The following is a 13,816-nucleotide window of genomic DNA, read 5'->3' as shown; positions in this document are numbered from 1 at the left end:
CCACCGCTCCACCGCCCGCCAGAGGACGGTCCCTTGCCCTCCGCCGTGAAGGGAATGGCCGTGACTCTGGAGCAGGCCCGGCGGGTGGGCTATACCTGTCTGAAAGCACTCCTCAGGTTCGCTTTTATGGTCGCCATTAACCTGGTTGCTATTCCGTCCTATGTCTTGTATTTAATTGTGCTGCAACCTCTCCGAATATTGGATAGTGAAAGCTTCTGGTATATCGAAGGAGTATTATTTAAGTGGCTCTTAGCTATGGTGGCTTCCTGGGGCTGGTGGGCAGGATATACAGGTAAGAACTGCTTATTAATTCAAAACATACTAATATAAAGCCGTAAATAAGCGTTTTTGTATGGGGATGTGTAGGGGAATGTCTGAATGTAGTGAATATGCAGGATGTTTTTCTTTCAGATTTCTTACACGTACGCAGTGTATTTCTGGATGATGATGCGCAGAGATGCTGCATACTGAAATGTTTTTTAAATCACGGCTAGAAAATTAATATGTGTTAAGTGTTTCTCAATCAATATTTTGTCTTAGTGAGATGAGAAATATAAATTTTCCCCAGTATCTTGATTACTTTATGTGGAAAACATACATCTCTTCAAAAGAGAGTTGACTTGTACTGTGCATGTAGCTGATAGAGCCAAACTTTTCTTTATCAAGTCTGTGCATCTCTAAATCATCTCCCCCTAGAGCTATCAGGCTAAGAAGTTTGACACTATGTCAGAAGAGTAGGTCTTCTGTTCGTTGCAACAGCTACTGTCTTTTCTGCTGCTTCAGAATGGAGGGAAACAGAGGGACTCTCATTCAAGTAGTGATGCACAGTATTTCTCAACTGTATGACTCTTCATTTACTGTTAGCAGAGCTAATTACAGTATCTGTAGGGTTTTTCCCCTCTGCATGCTTGCTTTGTGGTTATTATTGAACTTGGTTTTGCTTGTTTAGTATTCATGGGCTCATCAAGGTGATGGTCTGACCTGGAGTAATAAGGAAGGCTCTAGTCTTGTCCTCGAGCACACCAGTATTCATCCTGGCTACTGCACTTTGTGCAAGAGAACAGCCATCAATTCTTTTTATGTGCTTAGGAAAGGGACGTTAATCTACTGACTGCAACATACGAGCAGCCCTCCTAAAATTCTTTCCCTCTCTTCTGCCCAGGCTGCATCTGCAGGTCTTGTCCATGTAAACAAGGAAAAAAAGGAATGGCAGCACACAGCTCTGGAGTCTGGTCAGACTCCTGATTAGTCAGAAAGTCAGTGTTGACCCAGACGGAGCGCTCTTTTTGTTAGGCAACAAGAGCTGAAGCCTCTGTGATAATGTGCCTTTTGGTACCCTGTCGTGTGCCTTTCCAAGATGCACAGAGTTTCTGTGGATACTCTAGGTGAGCTTCCAGTTCTTCTTAAGGAGATGGTGGCAGCAGCAGCAAGCTAGACTCCGGTCTATCGGGCTAGAACTGTCGCAGCATTGCACTGCTTCAAAATTGCCTTGCCTGGTACAGCTCAAGCTTTTCCAGATACGCTGTTTAAAAATCTTTTTAAATGTTTGTATTTGCTCATTAAAAGAAGTCCACATAGTGTTTGCAGTGGCAGGTATATTTTTAAAAGTCTGCTTTATGTCTCAAAGCACAAAGTCCTTCCAGAAGGAAGGATTGACTTTCAAGGTGTCTTGTGTATTACTAATTGGAAATGGGAAAGTTTATGGACATAATGGTGATGTTAAAGTCATACAGCATATGACCTCGAAGATTCACTGCGTATATTGAGTGAGCTAGTTAAAATTCAAGCCATTGTCCCATGACAATATGGTTGTCAATTTCTGAAAGCAGTTTCCTCAGGGTAGTTTTCACTGCTGACTGCAGAACTGTGTGGTTTCTTTTGCCTATTGCTTGGAAAGTGGTCTCAGCATGATCTGCATATCCTAGAGTCTTCCTGAAGCATCTGTTGATTGGTGTTGCTGATGTACCTTGACAATTCGAAATAATTTGTTTTACAGTCTTGAAACGTCTTAGTATATTTGTTTGAACTATCATTTACAAACAGCTATGCAGCAATGTTTTATGGGATGGTGTATGGGTAAGGAGGACCTTCCTTCTGCTTTTCACTATAAAGCATGGCTTTTGGGGAGCGTTTTAAGCAAATGCTTGGACGAAGTTTTAGTTTAAACACATTTTTTTTGACACGAGACATTAACATGTTTTATGCTGAAAACTGCAAAAATAGCAAGAACAGCTTATTTCTTCATTCTTTCTTTAACCTCACCAGTGCTCACTGCCACATGCAGAACAAACCTGGAAAGCATATCTTTCTGGCTTCAACAGACATAGAGTAATTTATGTGTCTTTTTCCAGATTAATAGATTGTAAAAGTCTGTCACTGGGTCCCCTCTTTTTTTATCAAGTATGACTAATTCAGAGCTAAAATACTACTGCATTAGAAAAGGCTTGCAGTGGTGCACCTGAAAGAGACATTGCCCTGGAATTCTGCTGTTTTCAATTCCAAAAACTAAGTCAAAGATAGGCTCCGGCATGTTCCATCTTTGCAAAAGTAAATACAAGATAGTAGGTATACATGGGTTCACTGAAAAGATTAAAGATTTTTCTTTTCTTTTGGGCATCAGAGGAGTTTGGGTTTTTATTCTTTTTCGAGAGGGTAACCAGCTGAATAAGTTTACTTGTCTTTTAATAGGAGGGAGTGTTCTGTTTCAGTTATGTCGAAGGTGTGTTTTAGTTTTTTAACTTACTCGCTTTTTCCCTTTCCAAGCTTGGGTCATCTGTTGGGTGAGAAGCAACATAAACCATTTGTAATTAGGGACTTAAACTCTGCCTGCAAAGGAGATTAAGGGCAAACATTTTTTGCTCCTCTAAGTTTGTATGTAATGTGTAGGAGAGACTGTTCAGCACCAAATGAAGAAAATATGGTAAGTGCTAGCTTTTCCTCCTGGGCTTTGCGGCTGTTGCATAATAGTTATATACAATATAGTATTGAATAAAGCTGAAAGAGCTGTGGAAAACTCATGAACTAGGTCTGCCCTTCTCTGCTTCACCCCTGCATAAACCTGTGGTTTTGTGTTAGGCTCACAGAGGATTTGTTACAGAAATTATGTGATCTGTGTCTGTATCAGCAGCTCTAATCTGTGCTTCTGGTAAAACGTAGGTGTTTCTGTTTGCAGATGCACTTGATGTTATGTAAAGAGAGAGTGTATAACTGGACAAGCAAAATAAAGAGAGGAACGGGAAGAGAAATTGTAAAGGTCACTCTCCCTTCCCTAATCTTTCTCTTCTTAAGATGCAAATATGAGAGAGAACTTGGGTATAATTGGTTGCCTTTGATTTTTAAAGGGCAGAGTATGATAAATATCTCTGTTGTTCTCTTGAGCTCTGTAGTGTTTCTTGTGAAAAGGAAAACTGAGTGTCTTTTTATGAAGAACATTCAGACAGTCTAGCAATGTTATTTTATTTGTATATGATTTCAGAAAGGCCTTCTTATAACACTTCTAAGCCTTTCTCTTTTCTTAAAGCTTTTTATATAAATGTGCTGCTCCTGTAGGAGCTGTTCGGTTAGGACACTCGGAATCTGCATGTTAGTGTGATTTGAAAGGCACCTTTAAATAATACTTCTAAATATTTTCCTGCATTTGTTGGAAGATGCATTCTAAAAAAAGCAAACTCGAGAGTGCTTGATCCTTTGTTGGCGAGTACCTTTTTTTCCCTGTACTGTAATTTGTCATTTAATGTACGAGTACACCAGATAGCACTAAACAGTGCTGTAGAGGTAATGGGAGGGAGATGGAGCATATCTGTACTGGCGAATTTCAGATGACCTTTTGCTTACCTACAGAACTAGTTTTAATGCAAACATCTTCCAGATTTGATCTTTGATCGAGTAACTATTGCAGGCTAAAGTTTCATATCCCTGTATCTAATCAAATTGCTAAAAATAGGACTGCTAGAGAGAAGCTTGCTTTGCCTAATTACACTTAGACAGATTTTTGTTGTCTTCTCCTGCTGTCTAAATGCAGAACTCAGTGAGAGCCTGTGACAGTGTAGTTGCAGTATTGCGATTAGAAGTCTCTAGGGCAGCTGAGTAATTGGTTAGCAATGCAGTCCTGATGGTCATGATGCTGATCTTCTGCTTCCCTCTGCTCCACGCAGCTCGGTCCCACCGGTGTGGAGGGATGATATGTGCCCAGCCTGTGCCTCTGGCTGGGGTTGGGGAGCAGCTGGTGGAGGGTGTGTGTCCTGTGTTTGCAGCAACCATCAGCTCTTCTGCCTGTCAGAGTACCAGGGAGAGAAGGGTTGCATGTGGTCAGCAGGGTTTTGTGCAACTTGGGGAGGGGTTTCCTTGAAAGTTGTGCTTTCATACTCCAGCAGTGAAGAGGACACCTTGACAAAACCTGTTTCAGCCTCTTACCAGCACGTGCAGTCTTGCAATAATGTTGGACAGGTTAGTGGGCTGTGGGCTTGTGAAGAGAAGAGTAATATGCCTCTGTTGCCACACACAAAAAAGTCTTAGTGGTGTGAGTATGCTTACTAGTATAATGATGCAGTGCTTAATTAGAAGTGAACTAATCCTGTGGTATTACTGTTCTATGTCAGCCAGGATGGTGACTTTTAAAGTGTCTGTAAGAATTGTCAGGTTTTGTAGAGGGAGGAGAATTTCCCTTTCCTCCTCCTTCTTTATTCATCTAAGTACAGTACAATTGAGATGTTAATTCTTAGTTGTCCCCTCTCCTCTCCCCTCAAGTGATTTAATTTTTATTGGCTGATTTCATTTTATTGGCATGCATGTTTTGTATGTATGATTAAGATGTGACCACTCTAATTTTTTCAGCAGTCATACGTTTTTTCCCCTCCTAATTCAAAATCTTGTTTCCGTTTAATCAGTCAACAGTCTCAACTCCTCTAATCTTCTAAGAATGCAAATATTTTTGTCTTCCAGCACTGTAAAAGATACAGGTGGAGTTGCTGCGATGACACTTCCTCGGTGCAGACAGCATTTGCTGTCTCTGCTGCTTCTCATGACAAGTTGGCCCTTCTCCTCAGGCAGGAAGTGCAGCAGAAGCTGGAGGACAGCAGATGAGATAAAGCAAATTTTTTGCCCCAAGTAAGGCAGTAGGTGTTATTTAAGGAGACCAATCTATGCCTCTGACCCTGCCATAGATTCTACCCTCAGTTCCTACAGTGTGATTTTTCATTTCAGTCCTGGTCAGTACAATGAGGACTGGGCAGGGAGAGGCACAGGGAGAAACAATTCGTGGTTTTGAGGTCAGGCAGTGTGAATTGGAGAAACAAAATTGTTGTTGTTTGTTTTCTTTGAATGTGCAAAAATATCTGATGTGACTCAGTAGATTTGGGTAGCAACATAGCACACAGAAACTTTCATTTCATGCTGTGGGTGTGTGTCGAGTTTCTAGGCAATCTCTGACTTAAATGAAGCTTTCTCTGATGTGTAGGTTATGCTGAGATCAAGCAGGAGTATTTGAATTTATTTTGCTGTTCGTGAGAGGAAGTTCTGTGTGCAATTTGTGAGCTGTCTTGATAAGAAAAGGTCGGAGTTGAGTAAGTTGAGGACACTGGAGCTGTTTCCACCATGGTCTCAGAGCATAGGCTCATTGTGCCTTTACGTAAGAGGAGGTAAGGCGTACAGTGAACATAGTGTCAACTTCTTTGTGCAAGTGATGTGTCTGTAAACATAATAATAATAAACATAATCACTTGTAAAAAGCACACCAGGAAATTCCCATAACTCCTTTTTGGGATCGTGAATTACAGTTACCATACTTCTTTGTAGCTCCTCTGGTGCAAGCAATGTATCAAAGAGCAGTAAAGCTTATCTTCCATTTTTCTGTTGCATCATTTAACTGTAAAGCGTCGTGCCAAAAGAGTAGGTATCGAAACGCACCCGGAATTTTCTTCTCAAAGCTACTGCCTTCTGGCACAAAACTTACAGTAAAAGCTCACACTGATGTTTTTCTTGGGTTTTGCTATTTACATCCTTTTTTTGTTTTGTTTTTGTTAGAGCCTGTTAGTCTATGCTCCTCTTTCAACTATTCTGGAGCTATTGCAAGCATACCAAATGTGTCACATCTGCCTAAGGATAGTAAAGATGAAATTATTGATGAATACCTATACAAAAAGGTGTGATTCTATACTTTTAAGTCCAGGAATGGTTGCGGGATGCTTCTGAATTAGCTTATGTGCTAACATCCAAAGGAAGACAAAGTTTTAGGAATTTTGGGTTCTATTCCTCCTTACGGCTGAGTTTGCTATTTTTAGCATGTGTTTCCATTTCTCCTAGTTCTTCTGAGCCTTTGTTTTTAGCATAGCTGTTCATGCTGGTTGTTTTACTTCTCCCTTCGTTACTGGTTGAGTGCCTCAAAGGATATGACTAAGAATACCTGAGAGATGTGTCTCTGTTCTCTGTACCTTTTCTAGTCCTTTTTCTTGATGGTAGGCTTTTAGGAACTATGTGAAATTATTACAGGGAAGCTTTTGTGCAGCTCTGATTTGGAGAAGCAAAATCTTAGAGAGTTAAATTCTTTGTCCACAAGTTCTCCACAGTGTATGAAGAAAGAATTTTTTGCCACTTCAGCAGTGTCATTGTGTGTATTGGAACATGTCAGAGGTGATGCCTTTATGTGAGGATGCAATTTCTCATTCTCATTTCATGTAACTATTCTAAAACACTGAACTTTTAGAGCTTTTCAAGAAAGCTGAGCAAAAAAATTGAATGTTTAATGTGGAGAAAACTTATTTTCTCTGTCATTTTGTTCTGGGAAATTACTTCCTTAGAATGAAACTCAGACAAACAATACACACTTTCCCTTTTTCTGTTGGGTGTGTGTGAGCAACAGGGAAGTCTTGCCAAAGGTTAGTTTGGCAAAGATTTAAACTGCTGAAAACAGGATCTTAAAAATGCAAGAGTTGTGCAGCCTTAATTAGACAGGGTAGTTAGTAAATCCTTTATGGAATATAATCTTAGTGGTGTAACTTTCCAGTGTGAACTGAGCCAAAATACAGCTCCAAGATATGTAATCTGCTTGTGTTTATTACAGTGGGATCTAAACTCTGATGCTTAAGATGACATGTCAGATGAGTGATTGCATAGGCATGTAATTGTACTGCTGTTGCAGACAGCACAGCTGAGACAGAGTCCAGCCACTTGTATGTGCAGTTACTGAAATAAATAAGGCTAATACATTAGCATTCCTAAAACTGTTCCGTGACACCAGTGAGGGATTCTGCATATGAGGCTGTTCTGCGGTTTGTTTTATTCTCTCCCCCCCACCAAGCATTTCAAGCAGGCAGTGCCACTGAAGAAAGCCAGTCCCAGCCTCTCAGACTCATCCTGCCACCACTGCTACGGTTTTATTGGCCAAATACTTCAATGATTGTGAGGTGATCTGGATCACAGCCCTGATCCATGCTAAAATTACACACACCCTTTTTTGCTGGATTACTTAGAAAACATAGTCCTTAACCCAGTTCATTTGGTGGCAAGCAGGCAGTGCCACTGAAGAAAGCCAGTCCCAGCCTCTCAGACTCATCCTGCCACCACTGCTACGGTTTTATTGGCCAAATACTTCAATGATTGTGAGGTGATCTGGATCACAGCCCTGATCCATGCTAAAATTACACACACCCTTTTTTGCTGGATTACTTAGAAAACATAGTCCTTAACCCAGTTCATTTGGTGGGTGTGGGAAGAAAGGTTTTGGAAGGAAATGCATCTTTTGGTGACAGTACCAGCTTTAATGTGTTTTGTGAACTAGTGCTTATGGGCCCAATTCAAGAGAGCAGTCCTGTGCAGGATGTGGATAAAATATCACTGAAATAGACTTCATATTTTCTTACAATTTTGTTAATTGGTTATTTTGTTTAGACTGGAAAAGTGCCTTCTGCCAAGTTCCTGAAGGAGGAGAAAACTAAGCTTAGGGTGAGGACAAAGGACTATGATAACCTGAAAACTAGTAGATAAAGGAATAGGAAGATGAGTGTTTGTTTGATGAAAGCTTAGCAATGGGGTTCCTCTGAAGTTTTGTGTGTATACTATTTGAGTTTGTCAGAGAACTGTAAAGAGCTTCAAAAGTACTTAAGCTGCATGAATAGTCAACAAAATGTAGTTATTGTTTGGTACTGAACAATCTAAAGTAATAAACATTTAAGTAAAGGAGCAGTTTAGGAAAGAGATTAGTATCATGGTGAAGAGCTTAGGGAAAGTTTAGTCTCAGTGCACAACTATACCTTCCCTTATAAAACATGTAAAGAACAGGAGCGAGAATAATATTGGAAAGTAAGTGGTTCACCTTCACGCTTTCGTGTGTTTGTCTCAGTTGTTCTGAAGGTACTGAAGAATTAAAAAGGGTTTCTAAGAGGGTCATCAGCTTCATTAGTGCAGGCTGAAATCAAATCAAAACCATTTCGTTCATAGCTGAACTTGAAGCTGAACTGATCTGGACAACTCAATGATTCTGTTCCTTGGGCAGAACGGAGTAGAAGAGATGCAATCTCCTCGCCTCTATGTAAAGAAGGGGACTCTTAGTGTCCCCATTGGAAGGTAGAAAATGGCAAATCTTTTAAGATGCAGTAGGACCAAGAGTACTTGTTTGTTCGTGTTTTTTCTTAAATGCTTTCATGATATCTTTTCACAAAGACTTTATAGGATAGTGTCAGTAGTGTTACTTCTTCTGATTCATGCAACACAATCTAAAAGCTTCTTGTTTAAATGTTGCAATTCTAGAAGGTAAGGACTTGTCCCTATTTAAGGCATTTAGTAGTATAAACTAGCTTAGAGATTGACCTCAGTTTTGTAATGTAAAGAAGGGAGGAGAGGAAAGATTAATATCTTTATTACTGCTTCTCACTTAGGCAGAACCAAAAATAGAAATGATGTTCTAAGAGCAAGGGCCAGTGCTACTGCTTTTTGGAAAGTTGAAGCATTAGGACAATGGCATGAGTGCTTGTGGATATGGGGTCTTTTTGGTGGCACAACGGAGGATTTTTCCTGAATTTTTCTTTTAGTTTTGCTTGTGTTCTAGCACCCCAAAGTTACAAGCATGTGGAGTTTTTCTGAAAGTCCTTAGTGTCTATTTTTGCTTGCCAGAACTAGGGGAGGGAAAAAACCCCATCAGTGTTAAGTATACATATTTTTAGTTAATTTAAGTATTGGTTATGTTTGAGTGCGGTTTTTAGGGTGGGCCATTGAACACCATTTTAATGTAATTTTGTGACTTGGATATTTTATCTATTATTATAGAGAAATGTGACTGTGTTTTAAGCACAGTTTCCTGATGGGATAAAGCTACTTGTTTAACAGTTACTCTTTTCCTCACTCCTCCCACACTTCTGATTTGCTTCCTTGCAAATCTATCTGCAATTGACCAGATGGTTCAGATTTCAGGCCTAATGGTGTTCTCATGAGTTTTGTGAAAGTTGACAGCTGAGCAGAGGAGAGACCAAGTTAGTGCCTCAGCTGAGGGTAGCATAGGCACACTTGGCTATAGTATGTCTTGTTTGACATCTGCTGCTTGTCCAGCCAGTGCATCAGTGATTTAGGGTTTGCCACAGTGCCAGCATATCTTGTCTATCCTGTTGAGGAGAAGGTTAGACAACAACTTTTTGGGAAACCAGGCTTTGTTACTTCTGCTGCTTCTGGAGCAACGTGTTAATCTGGCAGTGGCAGACCATGTTTGAAGGAACATCCTTTCCTATAGGTGATGCTTGGTCCACCTTACTTATCACAGCCTTTTAGATCCAAAAGGCATATGCAGAAAATTGTTTAGTCTTAATATTAGGCAAAAGGGTAAGTGGTAAAAACCTTAAAATAATGTGGGTGTAATACTTTCTACTCTGTATATTAAACAGGAGGACTGGAAGGACATCAACCTCATGAAACTCTGTCCTGGTTTTGGCTGGGATAGTGTTCATTTTCTTCATAAAACCATGACAAACTCTCAAGGAAGAGCAGTGATGGTCAGATTACTGTAGACAGTATAAAGTCAAAAAAAATTAAGTTATGCATCTGACCCAGGGACATGTAGAAACATGAGGTTCAAGGTGTATTTGAGTATGTTTGGGGAGACCTGGGGAAGGGCCGTGGTGTGGGTAGTGGTAAGCAGCATGAGAGTCTGTCAAAAAGGGTTATGCTGTGTAGCACAAGTGAAGGCATTATATTAGAAATGTGGCCTCTGGGGTTTTGTACCTGAACCTGTTCTATTTTGATATGCATAAATATATTTAGATGGCCTGGCAAATTTCCAGCTCTGGTAACTGCCAGTTTCCTTTCCAAATTCTTTCTTACTCATTTTTATTTCCTGTGGTTGTCTCTGGCATAAAATTCAGTCATTGTTGCTCCTATCAACAGCATTACTTAGAAATAAATATAACCATAGCCTGTGTATGCACTAATGTAACAGTAAGGACCTATGAAGTTCAGTTTACATTTGTAGAAATCCTTTCAGATGCAGGTACAGTTAATATAAATGTCTGTTAAGCCTCTTGCTTGTAGTGCATTATGTGAAAACAAATTAATATTTTTTTATATTTGGAATTCTTCTATTTGTATCATCAAACCTAGTACTTTGCTCTTGTAATCTAGTACAAGTAAAAGGGAATGTGACAACAGCAAGGCCTTTGCCCAGGTGCTTCTGTTGTTGTGGTTAATATGTCTTGAAACACTCAAGATTATTTTATGCCTACCTTGGACTTCTGGAGTTGGACAAGATTTTTGCAGTCTGGAGAAGCAATTTTGTTCCTTATCTATTTCAAAGGGAGAAAATACTGGAACATTGCTGCTTTTTTTTTCCCCTTTATTGTTTACATTCTCTGCAAATGTTTTAGCAACCTACTAAACTGTAAAGGCCAAAATGCAGAGCTGAGTTCGCGTAACCATGAGTGGTGTCACTGTAGGAAGGCTAAGGATTATTTGGATGGCTGCTGTGGAAAAGAGCTATAGCAGGCGGTCTGCTCCTCCTTTTCCAGTCCCACTACCACCCTTTCCTGATACTTTGCAACATGTGGTAAATCTGAGCATCAGTGGGGTTTGCTTTGAGGCAGGGTTTCTTTGAGCCAAGTATGGAGGATCTGGTTGGATAGGTACAATTTGATGTTTGAACTGTATTGACCGAATGTCTTAACTCTGTGGGGGTACTAGACTTCTGTAGCCTGAATAAGTACTATTTCTTTTGCCTTGTTTTCTTTTTGTCTGAAGAAAAAGTAAATTGTACTGCTTTTGTCAAGAGCTTCAGGAGTAAGCCAAGGCACTTGTATCCACAGATCATAACAAGTTGCATGTAAAGTGCTTACAGTGCCTATTGCTACCCAGAGACTTAGGAGTATTCACATTAATCATTTAATTGTAAAGTGGAATTTTGAGAGTCATAATGTCTCCTTTAATTTGTGGCACACTTGTGGCTGTGTTTGAAATGGAGAGGCACATTTCTACAGTCTCTTTCACAACTCTGTTGTTCAAACCCTTTACTGGTGCTTGACAAACAAACTGCTCTGCACCGAGGTACTGTTTAATTGAAGTACTCTGAACGATGGTCTTTTGCTTTTTCTGTTTGTTCTCCCAACATATATCTGCTGTCATTTTTGCCATTTGTTCCCCATGTAAAGAAAAAGTGTTTTATTTGAGCTGTGGAGTTACTTTTTTTATTTGAGGAGTGAGCAGAGAGAAGGGGAGAGAAGCCTCAATTACTGTCATTGCAGCAGCAGCATGTTTGACAGTTGGAACCTGGGTATTTAATGGAAAGGTGCATTGAATATTAGACCATGTGCTGAGGAGGAAGGGTGGGTGTTGGAGCCATCGAATTAATTTGTTTGTATCAAGTCTCACCATTTTATGTTAGTTAAAAGTACTACTGAAATTCCCAGTAGTGCTTGTCGGCCACAAATTCAAGGTATTTTTTGCAGATGTCAGCAGGTGTAAGAGGATTGTTTGTTTTGTAGTAGTAACAGAAGCCAGAGAGCTAAACTTTTTGTTAAACGTCAGGAGCAGTGAACTTTCTGCTGCTACTTTGATGTACATCAGCTAGAATAATAAAATGTGAGAGGCTGTTTTTTCCTACTAATTACTTAATTTGTGATAGCCTGAGTGTGCCATTAAAGGCATCACTTCTGGTTTTATGGTGATGGATTTCTGCTTCCTGTCAACCTGAAACTTGGCCACACATTTAATTCTTAAGAGTTGCTAAACTGGTATAGGATAACCTGGGGGAAATTTAATAAGAGGCTTTGTTGTCTTGAATCATTTGCTGTGTCATACCAACAGAAGTACTTCTAAAGTTCCCTGCTAGAATTAGTGTCATACACCTTCCAGCATGCTTTTCAAACTTACTGTGGCCTCTTGTTTTAATAATGGGACTTGCACAAACAAAAGCATAAAACTGAATATAGGAATTTGCTGTTGTATTCACTTCCATCATCAGCTTCTAATTGGTTTGTGATTAAATTATTTCATTACATTTGTGGTAACGGAACATAATTTTCCCCCGGCCTTTATAAAATCCATTATGATTGAAAAAACCCAAGTAATATAGTATCTAAAAAGTGCAAGAGACAATGTTTTCACAGTTCTTGTTCATGTTGTAAGACCCTTTTTCTAAAGACTGTTATTTGTAGCAAGGATGAGAAGTTTTATGAAATCCTTGAAAAGTAATGGTGGAAACATTTAAGTCTTCTTTTAAAAGGTTTGTCCTTATGCTTTCTTGCATCTATATCCAGTTATTTTTTGATACTTTGCAGTCCTTTCATTACTTTTTCCCCTCTGCACTGCAACTTGAGCAGTCCACTGACTTGGTTTTGTGTTGTGGTATGTGGCAGTGCTAACCCAGTGGAACTGGAGGGTGGTGTAGAGGTGTATGGGTGGAGAAGGGAGTAATGCTGCAGCTGTTGATTAGTAGCCAGTTTTATTGCTTGAGGATATTGATTTTTAGATTATGCTACTTATGCAATCTCAGTGTTCCTGTGATCATTCAGGCACTCAATAGCTGTTTTTTTCTCTCCAGACTTCTGAGTTAAAGAGATTTAAATGCTCAGTGTCCTTCAAGCAGAGGCAAGCTCTTCAGTTCTGATGTCCCTTGTCCCTGTAAGAAGATGACAAATGAATGCACAGAATGGCCTTTTGCCTTTCCCAAGTAGGCTATTTAACTGAGGTAATCTACAAGTAAAGGGTTTTCCAAATACATCCAGCACTACTTTTATGTGGTGATTATTTGTACACTACGGCTAGGCTGAATAAGATCAGCTGTATAACAAGACATCAACAGGATGTTGTAGTAACTTAGGCAACAACTGAAGGATAGGAAGAGGTAGCTATGAGGTGTCTGAACTTGATTTAGATAAACAGAAGGTAATGATCAGAGATGGGATATAGGACAGGTCTTGCCACATATGGAATCTTGATTTCCAGTAATAGTATGGTTGGTTTTCTTGACTTGAACCTTCAGCCAGTTGTTAAAGTCATGCGTTTTGCTTCTGTTAGGAGGAAAAATCAATGAGGATCTGGTTTGTTTGGGGTTGTATTTTTTTAATCAATATGACTTATTTATGGGATATATGCAAAATCATGTTTTTCTGAGTCCAGTTGGATTTGGACACTGGGAAAATGGTTTCCTTGCTCAGTCATGTAGTTATGTTGGTTTTTTAACCTAGCATATCTTTTGAAAAACAAACCCTTAGTCCTTAACTGGAGTCAATCTGGCAGCTTTCCTTGATAGGTACCCTTTTGGCTGTAACCCCTCCTATGCCCCGTCCTGGTGGTACGGTTTGCAAGGTGGGTAGTTGACTGCTCAAGGGCTGTTCAAGCCTTTTCA

General features: G+C 39.8%; 1 protein-coding gene across 1 annotated transcript in view; it reads left to right on the top strand.

Moving 5' to 3' along the window:
• Window positions 1–54: 54 nt before the first annotated feature.
• LPGAT1 (lysophosphatidylglycerol acyltransferase 1) overlaps window positions 55–13,816 on the top strand; it is a 63,580-nt gene continuing 49,818 nt past the window's right edge. The window contains 1 exon segment of the mRNA XM_009079927.1: window positions 55–292. Coding sequence (XP_009078175.1) covers window positions 55–292 — 238 coding nt within the window.

Source organism: Acanthisitta chloris, unplaced genomic scaffold (assembly GCF_000695815.1).
Source record: "Acanthisitta chloris isolate BGI_N310 unplaced genomic scaffold, ASM69581v1 scaffold25078, whole genome shotgun sequence".
Lineage (NCBI taxonomy): Eukaryota > Metazoa > Chordata > Aves > Passeriformes > Acanthisittidae > Acanthisitta > Acanthisitta chloris.
The sequence above is the reverse complement of the archived record's forward strand: the minus strand, read 5'-3'. Positions and strand labels throughout refer to the sequence as shown.